This window comes from Ictalurus furcatus, chromosome 13 (genome assembly GCF_023375685.1).
Source record: "Ictalurus furcatus strain D&B chromosome 13, Billie_1.0, whole genome shotgun sequence".
Taxonomy (NCBI): Eukaryota; Metazoa; Chordata; class Actinopteri; order Siluriformes; family Ictaluridae; genus Ictalurus; species Ictalurus furcatus.
The window spans coordinates 15757705-15781524 of NC_071267.1; the positions used below are offsets into that span (position 1 = coordinate 15757705).

At 36.6% G+C, this 23820-nt stretch overlaps 3 protein-coding genes and 1 long non-coding RNA gene across 4 annotated transcripts; 1 reads left to right on the forward strand and 3 right to left on the reverse strand.

Moving 5' to 3' along the window:
* Nucleotides 1-810: 810 nt before the first annotated feature.
* LOC128617393 (uncharacterized) lies at nt 811-1990 on the reverse strand. Its single transcript, XR_008387561.1, has 2 exons — nt 1756-1990; nt 811-1117 (listed from the first exon to the last, which is right to left on the reverse strand). It is a non-coding gene; the product is annotated as an uncharacterized LOC128617393 (long non-coding RNA).
* Nucleotides 1991-2141: 151 nt separating this feature from the next.
* tha1 (threonine aldolase 1) lies at nt 2142-12905 on the forward strand. The gene is made up of 7 exons (XM_053640478.1): nt 2142-2532; nt 3993-4076; nt 5881-5969; nt 6262-6447; nt 6605-6742; nt 8105-8297; nt 11059-12905. Exons 1-7 carry the CDS (start codon nt 2265-2267, stop codon nt 11364-11366), a joined length of 1266 nt encoding a protein of 421 aa, XP_053496453.1. The 5' UTR covers nt 2142-2264; the 3' UTR covers nt 11367-12905.
* A 73-nt stretch (nt 12906-12978) lies between these two features.
* Nucleotides 12979-18435, reverse strand: tmem235b (transmembrane protein 235b). Its single transcript, XM_053640483.1, has 4 exons — nt 18118-18435; nt 17940-17999; nt 17558-17695; nt 12979-13934 (listed from the first exon to the last, which is right to left on the reverse strand). The coding sequence occupies exons 1-4, from the start codon at nt 18287-18289 to the stop codon at nt 13702-13704; spliced, it is 603 nt and encodes a 200-aa protein (XP_053496458.1). The 5' UTR covers nt 18290-18435; the 3' UTR covers nt 12979-13701.
* Nucleotides 18436-20053: 1618 nt separating this feature from the next.
* birc5a (baculoviral IAP repeat containing 5a) lies at nt 20054-23428 on the reverse strand. The gene is made up of 4 exons (XM_053640484.1): nt 22517-23428; nt 22215-22324; nt 21091-21208; nt 20054-20277 (listed from the first exon to the last, which is right to left on the reverse strand). Exons 1-4 carry the CDS (start codon nt 22622-22624, stop codon nt 20185-20187), a joined length of 429 nt encoding a protein of 142 aa, XP_053496459.1. The 5' UTR covers nt 22625-23428; the 3' UTR covers nt 20054-20184.
* Between the last annotated feature and the right edge of the window lie 392 nt (nt 23429-23820).

The window sequence follows — 23820 nt, forward strand, 5'->3', positions numbered from 1 at the left end:
ACATCAGTAGCACCACGGTAACCCTCATTATCGATGATTCACGCTCCATTGTGCAATAGTGAGTGGGAAGTTCGGATCATTTTACTGACTCTGATCTTTGAATCTCGTTCAGCAAAATGAACGAATCTTTTCGTTCATTTCAGCAGAATATATTTTAAATGTTATGTTAAAATTCCCCAACACATCTAGCACTTAAACTATAGGCTTATGCAACCAAGGCCCAATTATGAGAAGCAGAAATTATTAATTAATAGCTCAGCTGGTCTTCAGGCTATGCAGTCTGTTAGCTCACCTCCCAATCCGAGTCCCTCTTTCTTTTGTCATGTCACATTTGTCATATCCGTTCCCCAGAAACGGAAGTGATTAGCTCACGTCTCGAGTCTTGGGTTTGAGTTGTTCATTCGTCCCGTTTCCGGTATTACGGGGTGCTTTGCCCAAGGGTCGGTCACTGGAAGAACGAACGACTCGAACCCGAAGACTCGAGACGTGAACTAATCATTTCTGTTTACGGTACAGAACCTAAGGGGATGTTGCTGCACATGTGCGGTCAAAAGTGAACGAATCACTGACACAACTCGCTGATCACGAGTCATATTAAAGATTTGTTCAAAATGAACGAATCGTTCATAAATGACACATCACCATTGTGCAGGTCTTGATTTTGTGGCATTACCAAGTGGGGGGATACGTTTATCCAAATTTAGTAAATCCAACTACACCACCCTGGGGGAGAACCAGGGAAATACTCCCAAATAAAGGCATACAGAAGTTTTACCAATCGGGGCAAGGAACATGAGAATGAGACGAGTATGAATATAAAAATTACATTTTATTATGACACTTAAGCATCATTAAAACTTAATATAAAAATCACTCTTCCATGAAGCACAATAAGGATTTTAAAACTAAGCACTTCTCCAGGCCCAGGCTTGGCAGGAACAAGGCAGGCCAGCTACAGCTCGGGAGGTCATCCAAACCCACCTCAAGTCACACTAAAATAAAAACACTACCTACACCATAAGGAAGTTGTTGTGTTGGTGCACCGAGCACGCTGTGAAGTACACACCACCGAATAAATGCAGCTAGCCTCCTCTGTCCCACCAAGACTCACTGGCTCCTGGAGAGAAAGGAAACACCGGTTAAACCAAAATTAAACACTAAACGATAAATAAAGGAAAAGAAATAATACAGACACCGTGGTGTGGTGGCTATAACACCCAGGCCCACTGACACCACCACATGAAATAGAGACAGTTAACAGCACCTAACCAGAATTATGGTAAACAGTATAAATGGAAAATATAGCCACTATAGCACGGAGACAACAAGGCATAACATACTCCCAAAACTAAAGTCAACAAAAATAGCAACAAAACAGACACTAGCACTATGAAAAATAGAAAAAGAAAAGACAACGCAGAGAAAAACTAAATAAAGATTACACCAGCAGCAAAATAAAGCTGATAAGCAACAAAGCAAAAGCAAAAGCAAAACCCGTAAGCGAACCAGACCAGCAAAATGCCCACAAGCAAAGCCGTTAAACAAAACAATAAGGAATAAGGGTAGAGCAAAACAGATCAAGAAAATAACCGTAAAGCAAAACAGCAGCAGCGTCACATGTTAAGCGTCTTCGGCTAGGGATTTATCTTAGGAGATTTAGCTGCTCAACTCCCCACTCTCACCTTAACACAAAGACCAGGGTGTCAAACTAAAATCTACCAAATCCCAATGTCAAAAAGGGAGATGTGTATTTACCATTGGGTTGAACAAACACCAGACGCGAAGTGGTATGATTATTCACAGGTACCGCGGCTCAATATACATATACATATCATCCAGCCACCGGCTAATGTTGCTATCACTGAACTCGATCTCCGCCGCCAACTCGCCACAATGCACGCGCCACCAGCACCGCTCTAAGGCTATAAATAACAAATTAGCCTTGAGATGTTTACCTCATTACACGGTGAGCAAAGCCTCAATGTACCTGAACGGAAATGAGAACCGGAAATGCCCGGGAGCGAAGAACTGCAAATGACCATGTAACATATGCGCCTACCAAAATAAGGGTCCTTAAATAATTGGGTAGCTCCCACGCTATTGGTCTGCCGAAGCCATACCCCGTGCAGAGCCAATAGGATAGTTAACTCATGTATCCTGCCACAGTTTACTAACAGGTTATGGAGAATGATTATCGAATGCAGCAACACAAAGTTCAAAGTTTTAGTAAAGTGTAGGTTTTACACTGAAACATTTCTAACGCAATGTCCGTTTCAGTTCGGTCACTTGTGCGTTGTGTAAAGTTCCGCCGGGTCTCAGAGAGAATCCGCCATGACGGGGGTTATTTGCGTGTGGCGGAACAGCTGAGGCTTTACCATGGCGGAAGCAGCGCGGCGGCTCGGGGCTCAGGCTCCTGGCACACGGTGGATCTCCGCAGTGACACGGTGACTGAACCGGGAGACGCCATGCGCAGTGCCATGGCACAGGCCAGGGTCGGAGATGATGTATTCGGCGAAGATCCCACCGTTAATGGTTAGAGGATATATTATTATTATTATTATTATTATTATTACTATTATTATTACATTAGCACTTTTTTTTTTTTACTAGGGCTGGGCTTAACTGTCCAAAGTCAAGCCAACTTTATGCCAGTCTGGGCATGACCGTAAACGGGATCACGAAATGGAATGAAGTCTTATCTCTGAAATAATGACAGCTCTGAATCTCACACAAAATATTAAATATTTTCTCAGAGCAAAGATCTCACACGGTTCACGTTGCACTCAGGGTTGCCAAATATTTAGAAATGGCTCGATTATTGGTCTACAGCAGGGTTCTCAAAATGATTGATAGCCAGGGACCCCTTTAAATGCAACGTGTACAATAATCTTTTGGTTATATATTAGAGCCGTAGAGCTTTCTATTCCTGAACTTTCCACAAACGGACATTATTTATCTATACCTAGAGGCCTACTTGTTGTTTAACCAGTAATGTTTAGATTAAGCCTATTCAGTTCCAATCAAACAGGCTAATAAATATAAGAACATAATAAGAACCCTGTAACAAAAAAATAAATAAATAAATAACCAATCACAGACCCACTCTGAGAACCACTGGCCTGGTCTACTCAAATCTTTAGGTTTTAATTTCCATTTGATTTCTAATCATTAACAGCAGGCATGCAAGTTGCATAAATGTGGCCCACGTATACTCCATTTCATCAGGTGCACCTACCATATAGATAACCTTTGTATATACATTTAGTGACTGTAGATGATCTTTTGCTATGTAAAGTTTATCAGCCCCTCTCTACCCTATCTATCAATGATAAGAGATCAACATAGGACTAATGCTGAGCAGATATTATTTGGATCATGGTCCATTTTTGGCAAAGCAGTGGTGTTGACATTTTTGTACCAGTGTATTGATACAAGTGTGTCAAGAACAGCAGTGATGTGTTTTCTTTTCTTTCTTTTTTGGGAGAAAAAGCAAAAATATATAGTGGTGCTGTGGTCAGAATGAGTACTCGTGAAGGCTAATGGACAAATAACATAAATTATGCACCAAAAGAGTGAGGTATAGTGTTCAACTGTACACGCACAAATTAAATATACAAAACAAGCTGCTGAAAAATAGTATGTAAGGGATAAAACACAATAGAGCATGTTTTAGGGTATTAATAAACAGCTGTGGTGTGATGCCATTACCATCCTGCAGTTGATTAATTGTTTATACCATTATGTGTTTTATTACTCTTATACCACAGTAATTTGCCAACTATTTGTGTTTACAAACATCTTTTTTTTTATCCATCCATTTATAGTTACATTCAATGTTGTTGAACATCCACAAAACAAGTTCGTTCCTGTTACCACTTGCATTATAACAACACTAGACTCATTGTGTCAGAATAGTTACATTTATTCTTTAGAAAGTTATAGTTTGAAAATGGATGTGTGCCTATAAGTTGTTGATTTTTTTTTCTTCCCAGAACTGCAGAAAGTGGTAGCTGATATGTTTGGCATGGAGGCAGCTTTGTTTGTACCCACAGGAACAATGAGCAATCTGATTGCAGGTAAAATCTATAATGTAAAAATTAACCACATTTTTCACTGTTAGAAAAATATGGTAGAAAAGAAACTCACATTGAAATGCCTATGGTATTTACATGTTGCCAGTGTTTTTTTCCCCCCTTTGGTTTAACGTGTTAAACATCCTTTGGCCTAATTCACATAAAATCTGTATTTCTGAGATTTGTATATTGTGTATACTGATATTTTAAATTCTCAATAAAATGTCAGTGCAGGTCTATTGTTAGGGTTATCTGCCCAATAAAATTACTTAGTGTGCGTAATTGCTGTGAAGCGGCTCTTAAGGTGCATCTGGCATAAAAGGCTATTTTTATTATCAAAAGAATATAGTGGCAGTGGCATCATTACTGCTTCAGTGGGTTTTTAACTTTAATACTAGTACACAGCTTTTGAACACAAAGCGAAAACATAGACAGAACAGCGAAAAGGTTGTTGGAGTTGCTTTTTTAACGTGTTTTTGTAATGGTCAGAAGGCTACTAGTGGCCTAGCACCATCTCTACACATTTAACCCATTGCAAAATGTTAGTCTTGGAGTCTCAATTTATATTTTCATGTACTAACAATTCATATAAAAGTAGCTAAACATATCAAAATATAGCATGACAAAACTATGCTTATTTCAAAGCAAATAATCAGAATTAAATAAAATTAAATTAATTTATGCAAACCTAGGAAATTGGAAAGAAAGTTGATGTGTACAGTAGCTGTGAGTGTACATGATATACAGAACCAATTGTGGAGATGCTTCAGAAAGGCATATTGCAAAACAAAAAAGGATTTAAAAAACTATTTTTGGGGCTAGTGTTTTTGTATTTCCGTGCAGTATTTGGGATATAGTTGGGCTTAGTTGCTTGTACATAAATGGGACTGACTGAACTTGTTAGACTTGGACATTAAATGTTGATTTTATTTTTAAATTTTTTTTATGAGGCACTGTTTATTTGTCTCATAATGTGATTGAATATATGCAGTTTGGAAAGCAAGTAGTGTTTTGTTGTTTAGGTCACTGTTTGGCACTTTTCATGTGATCTTGTAACCTGATTAAATTTGTAATGCTTAAAAAGCAAGTATCTTGGCTAAACTTTGACATAGTAGTCTAGCCTGATGGTCTTTGATAATCACCAAACAAGGTTTTTCCTCTGGTGTACTGTACCCCAAATAAAACATATATTTTACTTAATTTACTCAAAAATTATTTCATATAAGTGAGATTTATATACCATAAATTCCAAAAAGGAATGCAAATCTACTTTTCCTATTAATAGGAATGGGGTTGCTTAAAATGTTTACTGCATGAACTGATGATGTCAAATATCTAAAAAAATATTTATCACGTTTAGGGGGCCTGGCCAGTTTTGACCAAAAATGCAGTGGTAGCTCAGTGGTTAAGACGATGGTCCACTGATTGGAAGGTTGTGAGTTCAAAATCCCAGCACCACCAGGCTGTCACTGCTGGGCCCTTGAGCAAGGCCCTTAACCCTCAATTGCTCAGTTGTATAAATGAGGTAAATGTAAGTCACGCTGTATAAGGGCATCTGCCAAATACCATAAATGTAAATGTAACGCTAAAGATGGAAGACTGACTCAAACAGAACACAAGGGTTAATACTTCTCAAATCGTTTTCCCTTTCAGTTTTTTAAGTGTGTGTTTAAATGAAAAATGTGAACTTAGTGCTGTGGTAACAAATCCCACCCAAATTTAAGAAACACATTCTGAGTTCAGGTGCACTTTAAACTCATCAGTTTGAAGTTCTACATGTCTCACTGCACATTTCTCTCTTTCTCAGTCATGGTGCACTGCAGAGAGAGGGGAGATGAGATGATCGTAGGGGATCTCTCTCATCTGCACATCTATGAGCAGGGAGGGAGTGCACAGGTATGGTTCGCAGAGACTGAATCATGGAGAGCATATATTTATGTGCAATGTGTTTACATTTTATATTGATTTGCATCATAATGTGTTTGTGTTATTGCCACATTGCCATTCTAAATCATAATTTGGTAACTGGATAATTAAATAATCTGACCTCAACCCTTTATCTTTTGGTCCTTTTGCTGCTCCAGCATGAGCAGATGTACATATGTGTTTTCTGATGTATGCCTTATTATCCGAGAGTGTGACTGTATTGGACACTGATGAAAGGCACTGCTCTGATGCTTTTCTCCAGCTTGCCGGTGTACACTCCACCACACTCACGACTCTGGCTGATGGAACATTTGATCTGGAGCAGCTGGAATCAAAGATCCGCCATGGCTACCCTGATGCACACTACCCCCGCTCACGCCTGGTGTGTGTAGAAAACACACACAACATTATGGGTGGACGTGTTCTCCCTGTCTCCTTCCTGCAGCAGGTTAGAGACATTGAATTACAAAATGCATTTATTCTAGTTACAGATTAATTCCAGTTGAGTCATTTTGTAAATAGAATGACAGATTAGCATAGAATGCTGATAAATCAGTTTATCCCTGGTGTTAACATGGTCTGAACTGCAACACTTTTCCTGTCAGCTGCACTCTATTGCAGATAAGTATGGACTTGCTGTGCATATGGATGGCGCTAGGCTGATGAACGCAGCAGTGGCACTGGGTTTACATCCCTCTGTCATACTCAAACACTGCCACACAGTCAGTGTGTGTCTGTCTAAGGTAAGAGCCCTACTCACTGACATTGCCTTCTGTTAAAACCCTAAAATAGAAAAAAACTTGGTTTTTATCTTCCATAAAACTTTGTATAATAGTATACAAGTATAATATAAGTATAATATTCCAAACAATTTTATCCAATGCTTTTATATTAACATGTATCATATCATACGTATATCACTATATTCAAAATATTTTTGCTTGCTATAATGTCAATTTTTGAAATCACTTTAGATTAAACAAGTCCAGCATAAAGTTGTTTTCATTAGAAATTGAGTCACTTTTAAGCTGAATTTCTAGGGGAAATGTAACACTTCAGCCAAATATCTGGATTTTTAAGTGCATCTTCTGATGTTTAGACTATTAGGATCTGTTTCTTTTTAACTGATTAATTCTGATTCTGAATATTTGCCTGAATAATGCTAATGATACTGAATATAATATAACCTATATTTTCTTTATAATATTAAATTGCATTGCCGCCAGCCAGCCTGTAATCAGGAGCTGCTAGCCAGAATTTGCCATACACTTCTCTCCCAGCTGAAGTAAACCTACTTTTAACTTGATGTAAATTAGAGTCAGGGTAACAGGGAAGATAGTTGTATTTAATTACATGACTTCATCTTCTAGAATATGAATCCCAGTTTTGCATGCTGACAAATGCACATTAAATTCTTTGTACTTTCACAGAAAAAATGCAAAGGATATCAGCATTCAGACATGCATAATGTGCGGCTACATTATACGTTTCAAAAACAAATACCATCAGTTTAGTTTATTTTCAGTTTTATAACGGTATTTAAAATAGTATTGAACGATCAGTAAAAACATGCATCTGTTTCAGTGAGCCAAAATAACAATGTTGTTTGAAACTTTTCTTAAAACTAACTTTAATTAATTACTATACAATATTACAAGTTGCCTCTTTATTAGATACAACTGTCTTGTGCCTGCACTCATTGAATATTTTATCAGGTAGCACTACCATATGTAAATGCACATTATAGATATACGATTACGGAGTGTACTCCATCTGTTGTGATTTGTCAGCCACCATCTACTCTATTTATTAATGGAAAGGGACCATAGGGACCACTGCTGAGATTATGTGGCTGGTGGATCTACTCAGCACTAGCATTTAGTCAGCAGTGACACTTATACTGACTAACACAATATATATGCCTAGAAAAATGAGTTATAGTCTCTAACAGTATACCTATAAGCTGTACAATCAAGGTAAGTGTGTTCAACAGAACATATCAAAAACAAAACACAACATGACAACAAAACAGGTACAAATACATGGGAGAAAAATATCAAAAAATACTGTCTTAGCAATCGTTGCTCACAGGCTGTCTTTAAAAGGGATTAGGAGCACCTGCTGGTACCATGCTTGCTGGGTCTAAAGAGTTCATCCAGAGAGCAGTCCGTGCTCGTAAAGCACTGGGAGGTGGAATGCGCCAGTCAGGTATTTTAGCTGCAGCTGGAAAGATTGCCCTGTTGGACATGATGGCTAGACTGGAGGAGGACCACAGGAATGCCAGGACCTTTGCCAGAGGTGATGTATGATCCTCAAAGCCATTTCTGTAACTTTAAATACATGTATTCACAGAATAGTGTTTTAGTTACTTGCCACAGTTTAATTTAGAAGAGCTACTTAGGAGACATTTACTTACCATTTAGCAGATGTTTATTTACCATTTATTGAAAGAGTCTCCAGCATCAGCACTTTTTAAGATTAAGTTTTCCACCACAGGAGAATCTAGAGGACTAGAGGACTTTGCACTTTTACATGACAAGCTGATTTTTTTTTTTTGTCTTATTAACTTCAAGAGGGAGTTTATAGCTGCTATAAAGTGATTAGGAATTAACTTGGACATTCTGTAACATCATCATAACTGTAAATGGTTAAAAAGTTTGATGTCACTCGTTTTGGTATAAGAGAGATACAGCAGCACAGGACATGCTGTTGTAGGAAAAGAATCCACTATGAGGACTACATATCTGCTTGCTTGCTAGTTTTTTATGGGTTAGACACGTTAACAATTCAAACAACCCACTCGCAAAACATATTCCACAAAAAGTACAATATATATATGGACGCCTGACCATGACCCCCGTATGTCAGCCTTCCCCAAACTTTTGTCACAAATTTGGAGGCACATTGTGTAGAATATCTCTGGATGCTATAGAGCTAAGATTTCCCATTCACTGGAACTAAGGTGCCTAAACCAAAACTGTTCCATGACAATGCCCTGTGCATAAAGCAAAGTCCATTAAGACATAGTTTGCAAAGGTTGGAGTGGAAGAACTTGATTGGCCTGCACAGAGCCCTGACCTCAATCCCACTGAACACCTTTGGAATGAATCCTCTTCCAACATCGGTGCCCAACCACACCAATGCTCTTGTGCCTGAATGAGCACAAACCCCCAAACAACATTCCAACATTTTGTGGAAAGCCTTCGCAGAAGGGTGGAAACTGTTATAGCAGCAAAATCCATATTAATGCTATGCCTTTGGAATGAGATGTTCAACCGCACATATGGGTATCATGGTCAGTGTCCACATACTTTTGGCCATACAGTGTAGTTGTAGGCATTAACTTCAACTCTGAGATGTTATTAGGACAAGACACCCCAGTATTATAACCAGAAATCCTTGCTTGAAAGACTACTGCAGTGGCAAGATGGCGTGTTTACAATAGATACAACAGTATAGTTACTACTTTTTTTGGGACATATTGGTGCTTTAACTGCCCAACCTGTGTTTATTTTTAACTACTGTTGACTTGATTTTAATTAAAATGGACTTTCACTGTTTTGAACACACTACTACAGTAATATGATGCATTTTCTGAATTAACTGCTACCAACCTCTTTGATTGAATGAATCAATAAATGTTATTTATGAATTAAGGTCAGTGACAATAAAGTGTAGTGAAGGTCAAAAGTTAGAGTCAGTGGGTTGCTGGCTTCATCTCCATCAGGCTGTAAAAAATCCTATAAAATACAGCACAAAGCATTCAGCAGTTCATTGTTCAGAACCTACTTTTCCTGCAGGATTGAAAATATGGCTATGTGGGTGGTGAAGATGAAGGGTTCATCTGAACATAGGCTTCATATCTGACAGTGGATCTATGAATAGCTAGTGTAAAGTGGGAGGTGTTCAGCATCATTATGCTGTCCTCATGTGCAAGAGGATAATTAGCTCCAAAGAAATCACAATGGATAGTTGACAGTTATGTCACGTCAATAGTATCCTCTTGGTCACTGTTTGCGTATGCTTACACGGATATGATAAAATTGAATCTCTGGTTGTGATAATACAGTAAATTTAATCACTGTGCAGTTAATAATTTGTGTGCTTGATGCTTACCCTCCAGCAGTATCCTTTAGAAGATTCTGTGAATCAGGACAGAATGTGTAGATTCCCTTGTACAGATAAACAGCATTAATAGATAACACATAGAAAGCCTTCGCATAACAATTTTTGATACATCATCATGTTGATTACATATTTAATTAAATTAATTGAAATAACCAGTCACATTGTAGCTAATGCTAGATAGAGACTGCGGGCTGTATTCAGAGTTGGTGAAATGTATGCATATTCAGAGATGGGCTTTGCAAGTGCTCAAGCTGATTTTCTGTGTGCCCCATTCAGATTATGAAAATGACCTGTTATTAATATTGGTCTCAAAAGGTATTCCATGGGTTTCCATTAACCCTCTTAAAAGTAATCAGATTTGTCTGGATTACAAATTACACTTACACAAATTATTCTAGCCAGTATTTTCTGTTGCAAACTAATGTGCCCTTAAAGTTAATTTTCTCAGTTCAGCTGAGGTGTTTTTTGTTCAGAAAATGGGAGCTGTTTTATAATTGACCTTAACCTTGAAATATTAAATCAACTGTGTCCTTGTTAAGACAATATCTTTCATCTGGAGCTTCCAGAACTTGGGGTTTGAATACTTATGCAGACAGCATTTCAGTTTTTGATTTTCTTTGAAATATTTGCTGACCAATAATTAATTCTGACTTCTGTAAGAGAACTCTCTGTAAGAGAACATGAATTTGCAACAAAAATACTGACAGGAAGAATGTGTATTTATAATTTGTTATTGAGACAACTTTGATAAATTCCAAAACTGTATTTATAGCCAAAACAAACATTTCATCATATTGTTATTAGATCAAACTGTCAGACAGTGGGTCTCGACTTAATGCTGCTCCTTGCTAATGCCGATATCATGCAGGAAAATAGCTAAAACCCATCAGCATAAAATATTATAATATAAAGTCTCTTCTTTTCCTCACAGCTCTGACAGAATGTGATCCTCCTTTGTACCATGTGGACTTGGCTTCTGTTGAAACCAACATAGTGCGTTTCTGTTTGCGAGTTCCTGGGCTGAGTCCAACTGGTTTCTGTGAGCTGATGGAGGAAGTGAGCGAGGAGGAGGTTGACACTCTGGACCAGGGTGTACGTGTGCTCATGTTTCCTCACGTCGGGGGTACAGTGAGAGCTGTGTGGCACCTCGGCATCAGCGAGGAGGACACTCAGCTAGCTATAAAGAAAGCCCAGTTTGTGGCTCAACGGTTTAGGTTAAAGTCAGCAAGAGACAGATGAAAGCAAGGGAAGACATCTTCAATGATCATTGTTTACTTCAATTAAGAAGTGCTGTGAGGCATTCTGAACCAAATTAGCAAACATTTGTATTACACACCAGCACTTTAAATTCTTTTTACATCAATTAAATTTCTCTAGTATAATATTAATTTATATTTCAATTGTAATAGTGATTTACACTTGTATAAAGCCTATAAATGTTTTAGTCTAATTTAAGCGCAACAATTTATGTGGATTTGAAATAATACAGAATTTTAGACATCTGTCTCATCTGCCTATTTAAATAAGCAATAGTTTAAACATAAAACCATGTAACTTATTGTTTGGTTGCTAGATAGCATTTTAACACTTAAGATTTTAACTTGTTAAAGACATCTGAAGATGGAATAATGTAAGTTGAGACTTAATGTAATACCAGATTATAATATAATATACATTATTATATACAGAACGGGTTTTTAACATAACAGTGAGATATGGTTATTACTTTAAGCTTCAAATTATTGTAGTTCATGTTTTATATACAGTGGGGGTCCAAAAGTCTGAGAGCGCTAGTGAAAATGCTTCAAAACAATTTAATTACAAATTATATTATTGACAACAACTTGAACATAAAGTAGAATTTTTGAAATATTTAAATGAATTTCAGAGATTCTTATTGTTTTGTATGTCCCCTTTTTGCTTTAATGACAGTGTGCACTCGAGTTGGCATGGACTCCACAAGTTTGTGCAAAACCCTGTGATCCATTTTAGATCAAATCCATCACAGTGTTGTCTAAACAAACACTTCACTAGAACAGATTAGGCATAAGGAAAATCTGATCTTTTGTACTAAGCAGTTAATACGGTAAATATAACACATTTGCTTACATTTAAATAGGGACCTAGAAATAGTGAAGAATCTTGAATATTAAATATTACTTTTTTGGTTTTAAATATTTAAAAATTCTAAAACCTTCGGTTTGTTAACAATTTTAAAATGGAAAAAAAAAATCCCTGATTTTTTTAGTGTGGTATTAGACTTTTGGAACTGTGTATATATACATATAAAACAATATAAAAGATGTTCTCTGTAACTCTTCAGTGGTAATAAGATTGTCCTGTAGCACACATAATGAAGCATTTTTCTTTTGGGAATAATGAGTCTGTCACCAAGGTTTGCATATTAAGTACCATATAACACATGTCCCATAAACACACACACACACACACTCATTCTGGAGATGGATTGTCTTAATGACCAGGGGGATATTGCATTTGCTGTGCTGCATCTCAAACCAGTCCGGAGCCACACACTAGTCACACTGAGCGCAGCTGCATTACAAGACGAGCTTCACAAGTGTCGGAGTTAATGAAATTCTATGTACAAAATATCCATAAATAGTATTGCACTATATCTACTTTCTAATTAAATACACCTTGGATGTGTGCATAGAATTAATGGTTAGAACAATAGTTGCCTATGGCAACAATGTGTGGTGCCAAGGCAACAATGTTCCAATGCCATAACCACGTGAATAAACATCTCTTTTCAATAAATGATTAGGCTCAAGTGTTTTCATTCATCATTTAAAATACATGCATGTAAAAAAGGCTTATAGCATGAATGCTTTTATTTTATAAAGTTTTTATTTATCAAGTTATTTAGAGAAACAGTATGTGTGGGTTACTAAAAGTAAGACCTAAAAGTAAGGGTAAGCCATTGTAAAATGTCTCAACCACTGCATGTACAACAATAATTATATTAAAGGGCAGTTAAATAATGATGATCTTAAGTAAAATAATGTAAAGCACATTAGGTAAAGCACATCTCAAAATTATAACCCACTGTTGACTGGTAGTTACTGAGCATACACTTTTAGAAAAATGATCTTAAAGGGATATACTTGGAACACAACAGGCCCAGCATGTTGACACAAACCATTGTTGACAAGATGATGGTAATTAGGATGATGATAAATTAGGATGATGATAAATTAAAGTGGAGAAAAATAAAGGAAGTAGCTCATTAAAAAAGTAAGATGTTAAAATGGATCTTAATAATCTTGCTCTTGTTTAATACATGTACAGTATATGCTCTTGGTCACTAATTATAAATTATTTAGAAATACATTTTCCACAGTTTCTATTCAAGTAAATTATATAATTCAAATAAAGTATAGATATAATTGAAAAAAGACATTATGGATCTATCTTAAAGACACAAAAAGTACTTTAAAATGAACACAAGTAATGGGATATTAACACTATTGGAATGACAGCACTATTGCCTGTCAAACCCCTGCATACAGTAATTACCTTAAAATGCCTACGGTTTACACTGGAGATATGAAATTTATATAGGGGCCACAGTCTCCTGCTGGGTTAATTGCACCATCCAGGCAGCAAGCAGCAGGAGAAGACCAGTTATCACTTCCAGGATGAAGGAGAGCCAGGCCAAGCCCATTGACCAGCCAAAGGATGTGTGAACCATGGCCATCTGCTCCAGCCCAATCCTCACCTCTGCCTCCTCCAGAGCTTTTTGGGAATAATTGATGTACAGACTTACACCAGAGAGAGTGAGAAGGCCTGAGAAAAAGTGTATATAAGGATAGCAAGAATTATTGAAGTTGTTTACTGTGATAAATCTAGTTTGTTAAAGAACAATTGGTATAATCGAATAATTCAAAGTTTGGGTTACTACAAAAAGGCATGTAAGAAAAAAGAAGGCCAGACATCATGAGTAAACATGCTGTCCTGTATCCTGACTGCAGACTGACAGTAGAGATAAGTATTCACAATCTTTTCTCCCTCTCCTTACCTTTAACCCTGAAGCATGTGTGTGATGTCCGGAATGTTCAGATCATAAATAGCACGTTCTATCTTCTGCTGAGAACTAACATTATTAGGGGAATGGAAAAACATGCCATAACTATATAATCTGACACCTATTGATTTTGTTTCAAACAGTGGTGACTACTGAAGGCCCTCCCAATTTAGTAAAGTAGGTTTGCATATTATTGCTTTCCTATTGTTGGATTACTTGGTTTAATTTTTTTTCCAGCAAATATATCATTACGATCTTAACATGGTAATTTAGTGTAAAACATTAAAATATCACTAAGTCTTTGCATGAATCATTTTCTGTAAATGTGTTCATCCGTGTTAGTTCAGATCCAGGAATCAAGTTGCACTGGGCCTCAAACCAAATAAGAACCTTGGAATATCAAGGAGCTTTAATGTAATTTATAACTAGTATAATTTGCCTATAATTTACAGCAAGGACTTCAATACATGCCTAAATTGCTTATTCTGCATGGCTCTTTTCAGTGTACTGTTTAGGGTATCATAAATGAAGTGGATTTGCATTTATATTACTGTATATTCATATATACATGGCATTTATTGTAAATATACAATAATTAATATAAAAACAAAAATATAGGGTGTACACTGATAATTAACAAATCGGTACAGCATCGGTACAGTATTGTAAAAAACACAGTCTCACAAATTTGAGAGCTTTAGTACTGCTTGCTCTGTTTGCTCAAAATCTGATTTAGATGACCATAATTAACTTTTTACATCCTTATCCCGAGCCACATGGGTGCAGATACACCCACCTTCAATCCAACTTATTACTCTGCCAAATTGCCAGCCATCTATGTGCTTAATAATTACACTCAGGAAATTATGGTCTCAGTGCTATGCTGTGTCACAAACAAAAACACAATCTGACAAGCTGATTTTCCAGTTATTAATAGAAAAGGGCTAAAAGATTTAAACCAGACTTGTACAGCTGCATGCACTTGTACAAAGAGGAGCTCATATTGGACCATCGCTAAAGCACTCAGACAGCAGGCATTAGAACCAAATCAACATAAGTGCATGCCACTGCAGGTCTGTACCATCAGAACTCACATCTAGATTAACACAAACAAAATGAGACAGAATAAGCACATAAACGTAATGGGCAATAAAGAGTCAAATTAATGCTGGTTCTAATTAGAACAAAAAGGAGAGACAAAAGAAAAGCAGACTTTCTCTGTGTGTGTGTGTGGTGGTGGTGGTGGTGGGGGGGGGTGTGCTTTTATACCTTAGGTGCTATCAGACACAAGGCCATAAAATGCTGAATATTTGAAAATATTTATCCAAATGCCCACATGCTTGATATACACAACCAATAACAGCATCCTGTTTAAATAATGAGGAGTTTGAGACTTCCATATTTGTGTTTTATGATAACATACATATTGCGATAAGTCTTTTGTAATCATGATCTTCATCTTCTTGTTTGTTTACAAGGGTGATCCTTCTCCTGCATACACAGTAAACACTTTACTTTAATTGCTGATGTAAAGCTTGCTGTGATCATTTGAAGCCAATTTCATCATTTACTGTTAAGTGTTTACCTTACATTTACTTAACTGCTCACCTAAATTTGAGTATTAAACACTTCTTATGTGTTCTTGGTTACCAATGTGATAAGTGCAAAGGATTATTTTCTGGCAGGTTCTCATGTTTCAAGGCAAAGAGACCTTTATACTGTATGTCTCATGCTTTTGGATAACTATTGAAAAGACACTGAGGCACAGGCTTTAAAAGGGCTGTTAGGTGTATCGTTAATAAAGTTCACTGTGCATATTCGCCTGGGAAAGGGCATGAAACCAAAGACTGTTCTGTCCAATATACTCACACCTGATTATCTCTAGAGTTTGGTTTTTATTACAGTTACGTTTTGAAACCTTCAGATTTACCTTGATTTCTGCATTAATTATTCATAAAATGTAGTCTGATCTTCATGCAAGTCATAAGAAAGAAACAATTCTGCATAAACAAAGAATGCAAACAATAATATCTTGTAATGCAGTGAATGCTAGAAAGGTGGGTTTTGATCTGGTGTGATCTGTACTTGATGACCTTGAGCCTATCTCTTCCACATCATAAGGCTGACACATAATAAAAGCTAATCATAGGTAGGCAATTCATAGTAAGGAAACAAGAGCAGGAAGAAGGGCTATCACAGCTGAATGGATAATTTATATATATATATATATATATATATATATATATATATATATATATATATATATATATATATATATATATAATTTTTTTTTTTTTACATGCAGCAGTATGTCTGGTGACAGACCACTGAACCGAAATGCTCTTGTAAAATTCTAAATAAGGTCAGTAAAAGCTTTTGAAAAGCATTCGTTTCCTCCATGTTGTCCTTCCTTTAGCACCATTCTTATTCAGTGTTTTTCTTATAGTGGACTAATGAACCCTTTAGAACCTGAGACTTTAGCAGGTTCTAGTGATTTGTGCAGGTCTTTTGGCATCACCCTTGGCTTCTTTTTCACTCCTTCAGCACTATATGTTGGTGTGATCTTTGCAGGATGTCCACATCATGGGAGAGTAGCAAAAGTACTGAATTTGTCTTATTGTGGCATGACAAACACCCATGTCTTATGAAATGCCTTTGCAGCATTTTCTAGCTCTATGAAAGTTGTTTTGATCTGGGAATGGTCCACATGTGGAGCTCTTTCTTGAGAAGAGCAGGCAGTCAGTAACCAGAACTAGTGTGCTTTTTATTTATTTATTTTTATGTTTATAGGGCAGGACACCGAAACAACTCAGACCTCCAATCTCACCTCATGAATCAGAACACTTGAATTGGTGTATACAATTCTGACAAGTACAAATATTTTTTGTTGATGAAAAGCAAAATTATCACATTTAGTAGGTAAGGATAATCTAGTAACTTTTCTGGAACATTATAGAAATGTCCAAGAGGAAAATCTCCTCACTTTTTCATCTATTCAGTAACACTCTAATATACAAGCTGGGGGAAACAAGAATTCAATAAAGGCGTTAATCTTGCCCATAGGAATTAAAAGATAATGTACTGTAATAACACTGGTCCCAAAACTCAACTATCAAAACAGCCAATTTACTCTTTGGTTTCCTTTGAGTTAGCCAGCTAAACCACTATCCTCGTAAAGAGATCATGGAAATGTGAAGCAATTAGAATTATACAAGATGCTGCTGTAATTAGACAACTATTATCTTAGAAGGGTAGTTATGAGACGGGTTGCTCTCCGCAGTCATATGCTCTGATGCTCAGCCGAACACCAGCAGTTACACCAAATATAAACCAATTACATAAAACAACACAAGGACATGCAGACTTGTACATGGCTGAAACTTACTGCAAAGAAGAAAATAGGATGCAGTTCCCATGAGGAGAAGTCTACTCTGGGCCAGAGAGCTGGCCATTCCACATATTCCTCCAGATACTAAGAGCACCAGACTGAGAGGCAGCAGGACAGCAATCACATAATGCAAATCTGCGTGATGGAGAAGTACAACTGCTTATTAACAATTGCCAACAAAATCTTGCAAGTGAAGAGTAATGTACGGTGAAGAGTAATGTACAGCCTACCAGTGTTATTTGTTTGTGTGTTAGTGCAGAATGGGCAACAGCATACTTGTGATAAATGACTGCTTCTCTACATCAGTGATGTGGTTGACACCACTATGAAATGCATATCAATGCACTGCTTGATAAACCTGCATATGAGGTATGCTTACCCTGCATTTGCCTTTCTGATTCTGTAAACCTTGACGGGTCTCCTGTAAAGGGCAGCTCATCTGCAGACACATCACCACAGGAATAATTATACTTTATTATAAGTAAAAAGTTACTAATTATTAGCCCATTGTGGGGGGAAAAAAGATTCTTGACGAATTTAGAAGAAAAGTGCCTTACCATTTTCCACTCCCCAAAATCCAGAATGCACATGCTGTGGGTCTGTGTGATTCGTCCGTTTATCCTCTATAATGTACCAGTACTCGGTTCCGATGGCAAGCGCCAGAAAGCTGAAACTGAGAATCGCGCTTAATCCAGCGCCGAGAACCACAGCGCCAAATCCAACTCCCATAGCGATCAATACAGCAGATTATTATTCGAAGCAAAATACAAACCGGTGCCAAAACTTTAGCACTTGCCATGCAGAATAATGAAATGCACTCAGTCATGCATTTATGTTTATTAAAGGCGAAGTCACACAAGGCGGGCAAAAACGTCATCGGCACCACCTATCGAAGGTTTTTTGGTGCCTGTAATATAATTTTGCGCGTTAACGAGTAGAATTTGGTCGTGATAACGTCATAGAAAACACTTAAGCGTCTTCAAAGCTCTCCGCCAATGGGAGGCATTAAATGTGGATAAATATATGCATATCCATAACCGGAAACACTTACTCACTACAAGTCACTTAGAACCTACTAAAAAAAAAGCCAAAGCTCCTTCATTTCGTTTAAATTATTCATGACATAGTGAGATAAGCATGTTTTATACCTGTTGGGTCTACTTCATTATCCAGGGGAAATGAAATGCAAAACCTCTTTCATGAAGAAGAAACAGGCTCTCAGATCATCACAGTCATTGAGATCACAATTCCCAAACCTTATTTACTGAAGTTTTTCCCGTAATTCTAAAGTCAAGATGTTACTTAACTTCATATGATCAGTGATTATACATTTTGGTATCATAAACTTATAATATGCAATATCTTAAACGCAAATGAAATCAATAAATAGCAGTTCTTTAAAGACATTCATTGCATGGTTGTGTCTTAGTGTAAATGGAGCGGAATTTTTTTCAGTTCAGGGAAAGACATAGATTTCAGAACTATATTAGAGTAGGAAATGTCAAAATTTCACCATATATTATTGTGATTTTCTATATAGGTGAATAGATTTTGACGTGATTACGTAAATTGGCCATTGGTCAACCCTCCCAGCTTGGTGGGGTTGAAATCAGAGTTTTCGCAGGACACGCGAGTTCTTCCACACCAACCTTGTCTTTATGGACCTCACTTTGCACACAGGGACATGTGTCATGCTGGAATATGTTCGGGCATCTTAATTCCAATGAAGGGGAATCTTAAAGCTACTGGATACAAAAGACATTCTTTACAATTATGTACATCCAACTTTGCGGCAATAGATTCGGAAGGCCCACATATGGGTGTGATTGTCCACAAACTTTTGGCCATATAGTGTATATGGTTCAGAATATATTCTCAAACAATTATTTGAGCAATAACCTCACACCAGTAGGTACTGGTAACAAATCAAAGTTTCCTGCAGCAACAGATTGAAAGGACCAGAAAACAAACTTAAAAAGTGTTTATTCAAAATATTTGCATGTATTCACAAACAAGTTACATTTTAGCTTAGGTTTTGGTTCCAAAAGCCTACCATAACCACTGATGCACCATAGCACAAAGTACACAATACACAACAATGAAACACACATTCAGTCAGTTCTTACACAGCTCCTTTTATAATAACAAGATATCCAAATTGTAAATTTCTAACAGCAACATTTTAAGGAGATCAGGAAAAGTACTTACACACAATGTGACACCCTGATATGACTTTAAATGACTCACAAGTCAACCATGATTTTTAAAATTAAGTTTTATTCCCCAGAGAGAGAATGTAAAGATTCCCAAACTGAAACATTTCAGTGTCCGGTCCAAATAAAGTCTACAGAGACAGGATGGAGATTTTATATTATTTTTATATTTTTATATAATACATTATATATATATATATATATATATATATATATATATATATATATATACACACACACATATACATTATATATATATATATATATACATACACACACACACACACACACACACACACAAACTCCACCTCATTCCAAAGGAGTTGATTACCAGAAAGAGATAAAATTATGAACAACTGGACATAATGTGTCTTGTGAAAAGCAATAATAGCAGTGGCATCTTTATCATCTTCATTCTTCACCCATGGCAGACTGGATGATCTGTCCTCTTTTCAACTTCACAGCTTCCTCAAATTTGTCAATGGCCTGGCCGCACATCTTTTTCTATCAAAAATAAGCAGGACTCATTTAAACTTCATTTTACTTTAAATCTGCATATGTTTTTTGGATCACAGTCAGCCCTGCAGCAGGTTTGTAAGGGTGAAACAGGCAGGAAACACAATGTGCTCACGAGTCATAAGCCAGCAGCCAATCAGGGAAGATAGTAAGAGCATAATAGTGACCAAAACAAACCGGGAAGATGAAAAATGACTCAGGACTGATGGAGCTTTAGCTTTTTTCTTGCTTTCTAATTTGATGGGAATCTAGTGAATAATAGACAGTTGTCAGCTGATTTATCCTTGTTCAGTAATTTGTATCATTATCCAGAATGAATGTGACTAATGTTTTGTTGTAGTTTGTTTAGATAGAAATGTTTGTGTTTCTGTGTGTTTTGTGAGCAGCATGCAATAGCATTTTTCTTTCTGATGGACAGTTTTTCTGAGAAGTTGACACAGTCCTTAAACTATAGTCTGCCATTGTAAATGTACAAGTGTGATATTGAACAAGGTGGTTTAGCAGTGTTTTTGCCAAAATTTTCACCAATACAGGAGACATTTTGCAGAACATCCTAAAAAGGTGTAGTGAACGTAGTGGGCTTATGAAAATTGTGTTGTAAATACCCACTTATGACTGTACAACATAGCACAAAATCATTAAGACCCATTTGAAACAAATAAAAACCTCATGCAGTTCACTGTTTTCCTAGGTAAAGAGCCTGTTCCTGCTTTTTGGACCAAGGATTAGTTTCTAGCACAACTGATATTTTTCCTTTTCCTGGAACAGGCAAGGTGAGTTTAGCTGTACCTTAATACTTACAATAATACATTTCTGCCTCTCTTTCTGAAGCCTGAGAAACTCCTCCACAGTCAGACTCTCCACAGACTTCTTCAATGTAATAAAATTGCAACTGGGTGAATGTGCTTTATGCTCCTTTCTAAAGAGAAAAAAATAAAATAAAATAAAATAAAATAAAATAAAATAAAATAAAATAAATAAATAAATAAATAAATAAATAAATACACACATAAAAAGCAGGAACTACATGTAGAATGATGACTTGATATTTAGGTTTGCTAACAAACACAGCCATTTCATACATCAAAAACAAAAGTTTAAATCACACGCATTTACACAAACACATCTCAGATTAGTCAGACAAAAATCTGATTTCACTATCTGACATAACATGCAAATAAACTCTTTATACCTACACGTTTTCTTAAATATTATGGCACAGTATGTGGAAACCTTTACACTAGTACAGAGGCGGGAAGTATGTTCATTTTTTCCATTTTAGTTCAAACATTTGCTCACTATATTTAGAATCAAATCTATTTTTTTTACTATCTACATTTCTTAACAGTTCTGCTACTCAATAATCTTTTGGATTTGGGAAATTATAAGAGGACTCTTTCTGCATTACACAGCATCAGGCAGATCAACAAATACAAAAGTACACATAAGCACAATTTAAAACTAAAAAGGAAGGATTGTAACAAACCAAATGTGAAAAAAAACACAAAACTTTTGCATTTAAGAAATCTCCTAATAATCTTTGGTTTCCTGGAAAAAAGTGAATTCATTATTTTCAAGTAATGACAATGTTATAAAAGCTCCAGGTTATTTTCAGAGTATGTCATTTAGGGCAGAAAGTTTATTATTTTATGTTGTATTATTTCTTGTAGCCCTGCTTTTACTTTCATACTTTAAGCAGACTTGTTTGTAAGTGTTTGTACTAATGCCAGGCAAACCAATAGTAGGGTTTAATGATATTTCATTGGAGCTCTAAAAAGTAATTAAAGAAAAAAACATATTTGGTACAAAAGGTTTCACAGTAACTACCTACAATATTCTGTAAATCATTTATCGTGATATCAAGATTATTACCATAATGGTCACTCTGTCTGTGAGAGAAATGTGAGAGGAGTTGTAGTACTCACTCAGGATCATCTTCTGGCTCCCAGCCTTCCAGCTCTTTAAGACAGAAGAAGCACTGCGCTATATCAGGACTGTTCTCAGAAGGCACGTGAATGAATCCTGCTTTAGCCATCTACAACAGGAAGAACTTTAAACCTTCATGTCCACTCCTTCCAAAACATATCTTATATTAAAATTATATTCAAACAATAAATACAAGCAAACAAACAAACAAAAAAACATCAGTACAATCACGAATAAACAGTAAGTTACAAGTAAGCCTATCAGTTTAATAATTCAGATTTGTTGTTGTGGGGTTACTTACGTTCTCAGGAGTACAAACGCAGTCTTCCTGAAATGGCCAACCATCGAAGGTTGAAAGCCTGTTTTCATAAAAATAAAACTTTGTCGGCTCGTCGTTAATATGGTCCATATTTACGTAGTGACTAAATACTTTAACGCACTAGCACGACGACGAAGGTCAGTTAGTAAAGTTTAAATTTCCGAGCCCACGATTTCATTGGCTAAGCTAAGACATGTGACACGCATGCGCAGAAACACTGCGGGACACAGCGACATCTAGTGGAGCTGCTGCAAATTCGTCCAGGTGACATCCGTAAAGACAGATTATTAAGACCTTCTGATTAAAAAAACAAACAAAAAAACAAAACAAAACAAAACAAAACAAAACAAAACAACAACAACAACAAAAAATTGGAATTGACACCGAATATATCGCACTGAGAGATAATTACTAAACTGGCAAGATATTGAAGCCTTAAATGTTCACTTGTGGATAACTGTGTACCAGGAGGCAAGTTAAAAATCACTGTCATAAAAGAAGAGCCACAAAAAGTAAGAAAAAATAACTCAGGTAAGTCAAGTATCTAAATGTGCAGCTGACATACTTGTGCATCTTGATGTCCAATTCTCCTTGGAAATAGAGACATGGTTAAGTAATATTTGACTGAGAAAACACTACAGTTTAATAATATAATCTTTTTAAAGGTTTCATCCATCCATTTTCTATAACACTTATCCTACAGGGTCATGCCATACCTGGAGCCTAACCCAGGGAGCATGGGGCACAAGGCAGGGTACACCCTGGACAGTGTGCCAATCCAATCACAAGGCCCAATCACATGCACATTCACACATACACTACAGACACTTTGGACATGCCAGTCAGCCTACCATGCATGTCTTTGGACTGGGGGAGGAAACTGGAATACCTGGAGGAAACTCCCACAGCACAGGGAGAACACGCAAACTTGGCAGGAATCAAACCCCCAACCCTGGCTGTGTGAGGCGAACGTGCTAACCACTAAGCCACTGTGTGCCCCTTTTTAAAAGTTATATTCTCATATTCATTATCTTAAAGCTACATTAAGTTGGCAAATTGTAATAACAACTTATGAAATCCACGCAAGTCCCACACAAAGCTTTTTATTCTTTCATAATCAGAGAGGAAAACAGAGATGGCATACAGTTACAGAAATCTTAAATATAGTTACAGGGTGAAAGACCAGATGGTTGATGGAAGTAATAATTTTGAGTTTTATCTGTAGCAATTTAATCATGCTGTTTTTAGAAAATTATGACAAGCCCTTTAACAAAACCATTTTCGTG